We start from the raw sequence: 11892 nt of genomic DNA on the forward strand, positions 1-11892 counted from the left end.
TCATTGATGCGGCCTGAGAAGCTATGCCATCCAGCCCTGCAGGGATCCCCACAGAATTGGTGAAAGGTTTTTGTGGATGGGTGCAGTCCTACCTTCAACCGCTTTTGTGCAGCAGGATCAGCGTTAGGCCAACTCCCCACCCATCCAGATGGTGCTGGGTTTCTTCCCAGTTTTCCTGTTCCCAACCAAGGCCCACTCACCGTTACATATCTGTATCGGGGCCACTCCTTCCCCCCCACACCCATGCAGCAAGATTGGAGTCAGGCTGCTTCCCACCCCCCTGCATATCCAGAATGTGGCTACTCTGCCCCCATGCCTTCTCCCCATACATCAGGCTTGGGGCCAGGCTACTACTACCTTTCTCCCCTGCACCCAGGTCAGGGTTGGGCTTCATGTCCCCATACACAGGGGAATTGGCCCCCCATCTTCCTAGCCCCATGTGCTGGATCAAGCCCACCAGCCAGATCCCATCTGGTCTGTGGAGTGAGAAGGTTGGCCACCACCTCCTTAAAACAAACGAAAAAATTGTATGCAAGAAGGGTCTTTTGATGAACATGTCTCTTTATGTGTGTACACACACACACTTTTTTCCTTAGCCATGATTATCTGGGAGATCATTACCCTGCAACAATTAGCTATGGACTTTTTCATAAGTGTCCTTTAAACCAGCTTAAGAAGTTTTTCATTAGAATGCAAGAAACAATATGTAAATAAGATGCTGACAGTATTAAAAAAAGAAAGAAAAGAAAGGAATAAAAGAAAAGATACTGTCCTATGAGCAGAAGGTTAAGCTGCACAAGAATAGAAATGAATCCAAGTTGTGTGCATGTCAAAGCTATCGTGTTCCCACTGTAAACAATTTAGCATCTTCTGCTGTTCATTAATATATTAAATTGAGGTGGATGCACAGGAGGAATGCGTTAGATAATGTAGTGCTTTTTTCATATTGTGTTTCTCTTATGTTATGGTAATTGTTAAGTTTGGATTGGACCACGTCAGTTCTGTTTGTGGATAGGTGATCCATTTGTGCCAGGAGAAACACCTTTCTTTCAGCCAAAAATGTGTGTACAGCTGTTCAAGAATTTTACTTTTCTAGCACATGACAAATGCAAAATTCCACTGCTCATGGAAAAAACAATTGTTATTTTCAAACCATTGCAATTGTTTTATGAAAATTGTAATGATACATAACTTTTATACTGGATACCCAGTGAACTTCCATTATAGCGGTATTAAGTTCACTAAGTGACAAATCTATGCCTTTCATATCTTTGCCTGTTTTGCTGCAAAAGAACTGAGTAATTGTAGAGAAATTTCTATTGCCCTTCTGTCAGGTTCTGCCCTCCATTTAAAAGAATGGTCATACAGCACATTTGATAAACATACAAGATTAGAAAATTAAATCCCAACCATATTATTACCCTACAGCTACTGTATTCTGTTTCGTAACTGCTCTTTTTATGTGTATTTTGCAAAGATCTGAAATCAGTCTGCTATGGAATATAGGGTAAATTCACATTTAAGTTTATTTATTTAATTATTTTGTCTTTTTATTTTTCTTTCTAAGCTATGGTTAGTTTTATTTTTCACATAACACCGACATAATATATACATTAAGGGAAATTTGTCCACTTTTTCTATCGGAAAAATACACAGTTAAGCATTTAATCTCTTAAATCCATCCAAGTAAGGGAATGCCTGTAGTAATGCCTCTCATATGAATTATATATGATAATGAAATATATATAAAGGGAAGTTATGCAAAACAACATTAAACACGGTTTTGTATTAGCTTTATGAAACCAAATAAAGTCAGTGAAATTGCTCTAGAGTAACTGTACACACGCAACCGAGAGGCAAATTTGGCACAGAGAAACTCTACTGATGATATCAAGTTTGAAAAGTAATAGAAATGGATGGATTAAAATTCTAACATATTTCATATATAAATTCTAGGTAGAAGAAGCATTGGAAGCTGTCAAAAATGCAACAAATGAACAAGACCTAGCAAATCGCTTTAAAGAATTTGGGAAAGAGATGGTGAAACTTAATTATGTAGCTGCTAGAAGACAACAGGTGGGTAAATTGTGAACCAGTGGTTGAAAAATGCAGTTAGGGAAAATGATGTGATTTTTATTAAGTTTGATGACATTGTTTTTTGCTTTGTATCATAAAATTGGCCAAGAACTGCTATATGTATTATGCCTGTTTATTTTCTAAAGCATGGTTTTGTTTTGCTTTTCCAAAAGCTGGCAATATTTTAGAGAGAAATCTTAAAAGAGAAGCAAAAGAAAACAAATCCTCAAACCACAGTGGAGCTGAGTATAAGAGAACCAATGATATGGGCTCTTAAATTCATATCCAGGCAACAAAATTAAAAGAAAAATGCTGAACACCACTGGTTGCCTCTGAATTTGGATAGGTTACTGATTTAAGTCAGAGGATTCCCTCTACCCCTGAAAAAATAGGCTATTTATGTAGATGCCTAAATATGGATTGAATAGCCTAAACTATAGATGCCTATTTTGGAAAATATTGGGCTTGCTGGTTACAAAGGGAAAAAAAATGCTTATGTGCACAAAGATCTCTCTTAATCTAGTGTAATGTAGGCCCTTCCAATTGACAGGGACCTAGTAGCTAAACGTGTTTTCTTTCATAAACTGGGAGAGGGGGTTGAGCCAGACATCATGTGTACGCATACACACACATGCACACACACATACACTCCAGTGTAAAGAGAGAGTCAGGGATTGTCTAGGCTAATATCTTTTATTGGACCTACTGCATGGTTGGAATAAAGTTAGACAAGCTTTCAAATACAATGATTTCTTCATCGGGTCTGAGGAAGGGAGCAAGCACAGACTGTAGAGTGGAGAGAAGAGCTGTGAAATTGGAGACGGAAGGGAAATTCCCAAGGTAGCAGACAGGCAATTAGTAGAAGAAAAGAAGCTGAATACAGGGAGATCAAGACCTATAGGAAGGGAGGAGGGTCATTAATACTTGTCCAGTGTAGGAAGAAATTCAGGAATCCATGTGTCATAAAATCAATAGCTGTGTTCAGTTCTTGGTTCTTAGTGGTCAGCCAGCTTATGAGCATTTGTTCCCAAGTTTACCTTTTAAAAGTGTTTGGTAGATTTCCCCACAGTGTGAGGAGAGTGAGGTCAGTGTGAAGAGAGTGATGGGGATTGGTTTTTCTGTGAAAAACGTGCTCCAGCTGACACACGTGTGTCTCTGTCCTTTATATTTCTTTTTTGGGAGTACGTTCTGCTAGATAGTTGCTGTCTGGTTTCACCCACTTAGTTACCATAATAGCATTTGGTGAATTGGATCAGATGTATCACATTTTGGGAAAGGCATGTGTGGGTGCTGACAGACATTCAGGTGCTTTACATAAAGCATCATGAGTTAGTGCCCCCCCCCGCCCAACCCAGCAGACGTTTGCCTGCTGGGTTGGGCAGGGGCATGGATCAAGCCTACTTGCACTGGCCCTCCTAGCCAGCAAGCAGGGGTGCTGGCCAGAACCATCCCTCTACCCAGCCCCGTCTCTCCCTCCCAGCTCCAGGGCTTTTAGCAGAGAGGGAATGAAGGGAGCAGCAGTACCTGAGGGATTGGCAGAATCTGGGCCAGGCCTCCGAGGCGAGAGGGCTCTGTTCCACCCCAGCTCAGGCCAGGCTTGCCCTGCCGGACTAATTTACCCTCAAGGTAACACAAGTTCCCTAAAGCACTCTGAACAAGAGTGCCTTAATCTTTTACCTGAATAGAGGAGGGTTAATTTTTCATGTGATTGGCCATTTTTTAGAAGCACTCTGCAGCCATGTATGTGTGTTAGGTCACAGCTGTAGAGTGCTATCAGAGGCCAGATTGCGTGAAAAATGTCATTTCTGTCTGCACCCTGTCGGATCCATGGATTCTGATGGTTTCATTTTGGAAGGTATTGGTTGTAGTAGCAGTGAAGATGTGCTGGCAGGTTAAACAATTATTGTTGAGTCAAGGCTGTGCCCCTTTTGATGTGTGTTGATCAGTTGGGAGTTTACTTTTGATGACAAGTTGGGTAAAGTTAGAGCATATCTGAAAGCCGCGAAGGAGGTGGCAGCCCACCCCGTTCCATGGCCTCTGAATCATGTGACAGGCTAAGAGAGAGGGTGACAGTCTCTCTCATTTAGCTAGAAGTTTGATGATGTTTGCCAGACATTTAAGGCTACTGAAGAAAAAAAGAATCATTGGAAATGGGAAAGAAAGGCACAGTTCAGTTGTGGGAGTGAAGAAGTTGAAATGTATTTGATATAGTGGTTCACCATGACTTGAAACAGTGTTGGTGCAGAGGGGTACTGAGCACAATTACCTTATTCAGATGGGTTGCACTAGTCTGCTTTTGGTTTGTTTTTTTTTCCCTCTGGCTTGATCCTTCAGCCTTTTGGCTAGGGGCAAGTGACACTAGGGGGCATCTGAACTATGAGGTCCCTGAGTTTGGGCCCTGCACATAGGATACCTGCTATAGGTTTCGGAGCATCAGAAGCCCCAGGATGATGAGTTTGGGAGGTAGGACACTTGATGGTGGTAGTACCCTGCAGACTTGAACAACTGAACTCTGCTTGTCAATGGAATTTGGAATGGATTTGGCTAATTTGGCCTGAGACACTAAATTAAAAAAAAAGGATGTTCCCATCACCATTTTTCGACTCAGAGGAGGGTGTCAGAGCTTTCTGTTGCCTATCTAAGTGTTGGCCTGGTATTGCTGTAGCTCCAGGCCAACTTGTTCCCTCCCAGGGAGGAAAGTGCCCGTTTTTTTAAGGGATATGCACAGACACAAAAGGTTCCCACCAATGTGTTTGCCCAATATGGGTTATGTGTTTTATGACATACTCTGCATGGGCTGCATTCGGGCAACTTCATAGCTGGTTTCCATAACTGAGCACACGCTGCTTCAAGCAGCAGTTTAATGATAGACAGTGTATTTAATGATGGGGTTTGCTGGTATGCAAATAAGATGAGGGTTCCCCTCCCTCCCCCCATGTTAACTGGGGAAAAAAACCCTTGTCTTATATTCAAGAAAACACAGTATTTGATCTCCTGCTGGGCCACGCAGCAGCCAACCGGACTCTGAAATGCGCCACTTCCCCTTCTGTTTTGTTCACCCACATACCTTATTTTTGCAGTACATCAATATTGAATTTGGCGCACATTAATCTTTCTCAATCAGTGCATAAGCAATATTATTCTGTGCATTCAGACATGTCTTTTGTGCAGATACAGTGAGTAACACTGAAAAAATCTTGCACCCCCAGGTTGGATAACACTCCTGGAATATGGTACATATGCATGAGTTACAAGCTCTTGTCATTGTAAGAAACAGAATAGACTTTTGTTTAAAACATGGAGAAACACAAACAAATTACTTATCTTCTGTGTACTCCAATGTGCCTAGCTTTAAAATGGAGCTTGTAATGCTTTCTTTCCTTATGTAATTATTGTTACACTGACTTCATTAATATTTGTAAGACATTCAGAAAAGAGTGTGATGAGTACCATAAACATGTAAATGTATCAGTGAATGGAATGATTAGAAAACATTGTCAAATTAGTCTGTAAACATGAGATAATGAACAATGGATGTGTTAGTAAAGAGGACAGTAAGAGGAAGTAGCCAAAGAGCTTTAAAAACATAAACATCTTGGGGATATTATAAAAAGCCAGTGCATCTTGTGGAGACCAATAACAAAAAGCCCACCAAGAGCATGTCTTTAACAATTCAGAATAAAAATATTACAAATTTAAAAAATAAACATGAAAATGATGATGAAAATAACAAGTGAAGAGAATGTGCAAAATATGGATGAGCTAGAAATATGTTTGCAGTCAAAAACAAAAGGAAAGAAACCATCTGTGCTGGTGACATGGAAAAACAGAGTGCTCATAAGAAAGTATTGCTCTTTGCAGCGGCAGTTTTGCATTCAGGGTACTTTCATGGAAGCAGCAGCCTGGATCAAATCAATCAGGAAGGCCTCTTTTGAACCTCATACTTTTATCTTGTGCTATATTTTGACTGATAGAAATGAACCAGCTGATTGAAGTATAGAAACATTGAGCAAAAAAGGACAAGTGTAATTGCAGTAGACACAGGAGAAATAAGCATCCATGCTGGAGGTTGTCCCCTTCCAAACCTATGGACCATTCTTCATAGAGTACATGATAAATCGTTGTAGGTGCCATTGCTTGAGAGCTACGGGATACAGAAAGCCCTATTTATGAGGTTTTAAAAATGAACTTTTTAACGTTTTAACATTTTAAATCTTCAATATATAATCATAAGACAATTGCTATGTTTGTACAGGAGCTGAAAGATCCCCACTGTAGAGATGAAATGGCTGCTGCCCGAGGTGCTCTGAAGAAGAATGCCACCATGTTGTACACGGCATCTCAAGCGTTCCTCCGCCACCCTGATGTAGCCGCTACTAGAGCCAACCGAGACTATGTCTTCAAGCAAGTACAAGAGGCCATTGCTGGCATCTCTAATGCTGCACAGGCCACTTCACCCACTGATGAAAACAAGGGTCACACTGGCATCGGGGAACTTGCTGCAGCACTAAATGAATTCGATGTAAGTACCAGAAGCATGTGCAAAATGGCAATCCTGTGCCATTCAAGCAACATTTCAAGAGGACTTGTACTTGCCTTTTGAAAAAAAAAATGAAGGGTAGACTACAGCCAGGAAAATGGAAGTGATGAAACATTGCTAATGAGGAATAACTTCTACTGTTAGTGAACTCTAGAAATCCAGGCCATGGTTTGTGTTCTTGTCCTGTAGCTGTGACAAGGACAAAAAAGGTCTTTTTCTGCCTCGCCATCAGCTGAATTTTATCCAGCAATACTGTGGTGATTAATCTGGTTTCTTTCTTCTGTTAAAGAGTTCAGGTTTAATCCATGCTGAGGAGCTTTTACTTAGTTTGAAAGGTTAGAGCCGATTTAGGATGGTTTGGCTGGCATCGCAGGGACAAAATCATAGCATGGAGATACAGAGATGGAGACTCTCTTCTCCAGAATGTGGATGGAACGAGTCCAACCTCTGCTCACTGGTTGCCCCTCATGCCCAGTTAGGGCTTACAGGGAGATTTGAGGGCAGGACTGCCACTGCTTGCCTTTGCACAGCCAAGACGCTGCTGCCTTTAAATAGGTCATGATGAGGACCGTGCTCTAAGTTGGCATTAACAGCTTTGTTATTTGCTGCCTTGTTATTGCAACTCTTGCCCGCGTCATTTTTTTGAAGGATGCTATTTAGAAGGTGGGACAGCTATAGCTGCAGAGTAGGATCCGTTTCCTTTCATTTCTGGCTTTAAGGTGTGGGTTTATTAAAGCACTTGCTTAGGAAACATCATCCTTTCACTTAGGTGACTGAGCAGTGGGATGCAAGCATTTGCCACCACCTGACTGCACTGTATATCCCTTTGTAGTTAAAGTTGAAGAGGGAAGCAGTGGAGAGGCACCCTGTCACAAGGAGTGTGACTGCCCAGCTTTTCAAAGGACTGGGCTGCCACTTTGTAATTGTGCTCTGCTGTCTCCTTGTTTTACATAGGAAAGAAGAGGAGCTGAGAGAGTAAGGGGTTTCCAGGAAGGAGGGGGATGGAGGGAGAAAGGGGTCAGTAGACAGACTGTGTAGGAGGAGAGGGAAAGGAGCTACAGAATGGGCTTATGTGGAGAAGCAGAGGAAGAAGGAAGCAGGGCAAGTGTGTCATTAGGAGAAAAACAGATTGGGGCAAAGGAACAGGAGGGTCTGCGCTTACTGAAAATGAGAAACTTGCTAAACGTGGGTTCAGTTGCTTCATCCAAATTATTACTGAAGATGTTAAACAATAGCGGACCCAGGGCAGACCCCCAGGGAACCCCACTCGATAACTCCTTCCCAAGTAGACATTGAGCCATTGATGACTAGTCTTTGGAGCACGATGATCCAACTAGTTTTGTATGCACTTTCCGGCACTTTTGTCTAGTCTCCATGTCCTTAGTTTGTTAATAAGAATGTCATGGGGGACTGTCAGAAGCCTTGCTAACGTTAAGGTATATCACATCCACTGCTTTTCCTCCATCTGCCAAGCCTATCACTTTATCATAGAAGGAAATCAGATTGTTCAGGCATGACTTGCTTTTGGTGAACTCATGCTGGTTCTTTGTGTTCACCTTGTGTTATCTTCCACTCATTTCATAATAGATTCCTTGAGGACCCGCTGCTCCATGATCTTTCCAAGTACTGACGTCAGACTGACTTGTCTGTAATTCCCGACAACCTTCTTCTGCCATTGCTTGAAGAGGGGCATTATATTTGCCCTTTCCAGCCCAGGACCTCACCCGACCACTATGTGTTCTCAAAGACGGTAGCCAGTGCCTCTGAAATGACCCCAGCTAAATTCCTTCATTACCCCAGGGTAGTGGTTTTCAACCTTTTGTTATTTGTGGACCTCTAAGAATTTTTAAATGGAGGCATGGACTCCTTTGAATTGTAAGTGTGGGTATTCAAATACTTTTGATGGATCATAGTCATCTTTTGTGGTCCCCTTAGGCATAGCTTGTGGACTCCTACGTGTCCACAGGTCACAGGTTAAAAACCACTGCCCCTGGGGGGTGTTTTTCATCCAGTGCTTCTGACTTGAAAGCATATAGCTTCTCTAAGTAATCCCCAAGCTATATTTTGCCACTACTCCAGGTTGTTTGTCTTCTTCCTGATCTTTGCGGCTTGCATGCACATTATCTGATAGCTGCCTCTATTTGTGAAGATTGAAAAAAAAATCAAATATATCACCCTTGTCTGCATCATCCATAACTGGTTGCCTTCTGTATTCCATAAGGGATCTTTGGTTTCTTTTGTCTTCCTTGTACTTTTGACATACTAGTAGGATCCCTTTTTATTTTTTTTTATGTCCTTTGCCAGTTGCATCTGAAATTGTGCCTTGGCCTTCCTAATTTGCTCCCTGGTGCAATATTTTTATACTCTTCCTATGAATGAGCTTCCACTTTTTATAGGATTTTTTGAAGAGTTTCACTCAGGGAAGAGATTGCTGCCTAGCCAGGCTTGTCCCTTTTTGCACTTCCCATTCTTCTGTCACATTGGGATAGCTCTTGCTCCTGTACTATTGGTGACTGATATTGGCTGGAACGGTGCTTTGAACATATAACACATCATAAAAATGTTAAGTGGTCTGAAAAACCTACACTGAAGTGTCTTGGCTTACACTTGAACCTCAGACACTCTTACGCAATTCTTACCTTAGCATTTATTTGCAACTCATCCAGAAATATAGGGGCCCTACTATAAGTAGTAGCATGGGTTCTCCCATATATATCTGTGAAGCTTTAAATTTCTTGTCATGACATTACCTTCCAATATTATCTATCAGTCTAACAGGATGACAGAGATTTCTCTTTTCTGCCACAGATCTGTTTCAATATCTAGATGTGACCCCGTAGGTCAGCTGCAGACTCCCAAGACTGCTCCTATTGAACCTTTTTATCTTTTCCCCAGAGTATGTTGATGCAAATAGATTGTGTTTCATGCATGCTCTCTCTTCTAGTTTTTTTGCAGTCTATCACATCATCAATGCACCATGTTACCACACCGCCTTTTCCCATACATCTCTTTTATCATCAGAAATATTCTGCACATAATCTCTTGTACCCATGTACCATGTGTACCAGTGACAGACTGCTATTCCACTATGTTACTGTAATGTCTGCGGTGTTCAGTTTCACATGCCTTACCTGTAAGGACCTCTCAAATTCATGATTGTGTGATTTTATTTTTTTTTTTACGGAGGCTGCGAATTTGGTGGACTTCCACAAAAAAGGATGGGCTCCATGATTTTAGCAGGCTTGCTGCAAAAAAAAAATCCCCAAAAGCAAGCTGCAAGCAGAGAAAAGGGCAGGAAGCCCTGCAGTCCTGAAGCATGAGGCAGGGGAGGGAGGAGAGGGAGCAAATCAGACGCTGAGCCTGTGACGTAGGGTCAGTCCAGGATCCAGTCTGGGGCTAGTCAAGAAAGCGGGAGGGTTTTTGCGCCAGCTTTTAAAGCACCTGCAGTCATACTGGGTCAGCTTGCTGCAGCCTGAGAAGGATTCCTCGGCATGCCCACTTAGAAGAATACTCCTAGACAGCCAAATACATCTCAGTGCTGGACTGTGTAAGGCAGTATCCTGCAGGGACCTTGCACACAGGTGGAGACAGACTGTTCTGTACTGCCTGCAAAGTAATTCTGGATATATTGAGGAAAGAGGAGGGGGGGTTGACGGGGGATGGAGCACTCCTGCATACCTCCCAGCATGGCCTCTCTCTACCCAGTGGCTGATCGTCAGCGGGTGGCCTCCACTGTGCCTGTTTGATTCTGGTGTGGCCAGAGCGGGTCTGAGTGGCAGGGTGTCCCCTACTCCCCGCACCCGTCTGTGCCGTTGCCCATTTTGGCTGACATGGGCAGGCAGGAGCTGGGGCTGAGGCTGTCAGCAGAGCTGGGCAGCACTAGAGGGGAAAGGGGGAGTGGAGGCCATCTATACTGCAGGCCAAGTCCCAGCCTCCCCCGCACCCAGTCCAGCACGGCTAGTGGTGGGAAGGGGGGTCGTCACGGTGGCGGGCAACTGCTCCCTCCTCTTCCCCCCTCTGCCATTGCTCTGCTCGGCAGGAGCAGGAGCTGGGACTGAAAGCAGCGCAGCACTGGGGGAAGGGAGCAGACACCCGTGCCCTACTGGCCTGCCCCAGGACTGAGCAGGCACAGCAGGGAGCACCCACTTGATGAGAGGGGCTTAGCTCCTCCACCCCTGCCCAGTGCTGCACGGCTCTGCCCAGCTCCTGCCGTTTCTGTTTCAGCCCAGGGGCAGGGCCGGCCAGCACCTCACTGGAGCAGATGAGTGCAGTTGAGGCTAGTGCGCTGCCCTGTGCTGCAAAGGCGCCTGGGATGCCAGCAGACTGTGACCTAAGTTGAGTTGGGAAGGGATCTGGTACAGCGGTCTAACTTAAACCTATTGGGCATTTATAGATGTTCTCTAGGAGGCGGGGGATGGAGGGCGGGGCGCTTTAATTAGCACAGCTCTGAGGGCCGTGCTAATTTAAGTGCCCAGATCATCATGTGTATCAGCGTCCCCGTGCTAAAACATGGTGGAGGGGCCCATGGGTGACTGGTGCCTCCTGAGACTGGGGGGGCACAGTTTGTGGGTGGCACTGGCAGGGTGGCAAGCGGCGACCGTCTGCAGAAGCCAGCGGGGTGTGTGTGTGTGTGTGGGGGGGTGGCGAACAGTGACTTTGCACAGAAGTCGGCAGCGGGGGGTGGGGGTGGTGAACAGCGACCGCCCACAGAAGCCGTCGGTGGGAGGGGGGCAAGCAGTGACTGCCCACAGAAGCTGGTGACGGTGGTGCTGTGGCAAGTGGTGACTGCCCGCAGAAGCCGGCAGCCGCCAATCTCAGGGCCAGCGCATGCTCCCCTATGCCCCCCCACCAGTCATCTATGGTGGGCGCTTTGAACTAAAGCTTGTCAAATGAGTTTTAAATAAAACGCCATTTTTCAGTGCAGACACTGATACACGTGATGCTGGAGTCTGCTGGAGCGCAATAATTACCATGCTGTGGCAGGCTTGATAAATTGAGGCTGCTCCGACGTGCTGTAATGACAGCGTGTCGGAGCAGCCTTCCCGCACGTGTACAGGAGCCCATTATTTCTGATTTTATTTTATTAGTAGATGTTAAGAGTTATGAACCAAAAAGATGACAAAGCCAGTAGGGAAATACAGAGCATCCAACTGAGGGACTAACATAAGAGGGATGGGGCTGAGGAGGGGATCACAACTAGTTTACAGAAATACAGTGTTAGCCATCTAAGCCCGGAGGTGCGGGAAGGGGAGGGAGGGTGTTCGCGACGCTGAGAG

The 11892-nt window shown here is 44.4% G+C and overlaps 1 protein-coding gene across 2 annotated transcripts in view; it reads left to right on the plus strand.

Moving 5' to 3' along the window:
• Positions 1–11892, plus strand: part of CTNNA2 (catenin alpha 2) — an 870740-nt gene that overhangs the window by 263127 nt on the left and 595721 nt on the right. For both annotated transcript variants that reach the window (XM_019552979.1, XM_019552980.1), the window contains exons 5-6: positions 1957–2076; positions 6332–6598. In XM_019552979.1, the coding sequence (XP_019408524.1) occupies positions 1957–2076; positions 6332–6598 (387 nt within the window). The remainder of the gene's footprint in view (positions 1–1956; positions 2077–6331; positions 6599–11892) is intronic.

The sequence above is a fragment of the Crocodylus porosus genome, unplaced genomic scaffold (assembly GCF_001723895.1).
Source record: "Crocodylus porosus isolate Cpor-Errol unplaced genomic scaffold, CroPor_comp1, whole genome shotgun sequence".
Taxonomy (NCBI): Eukaryota; Metazoa; Chordata; order Crocodylia; family Crocodylidae; genus Crocodylus; species Crocodylus porosus.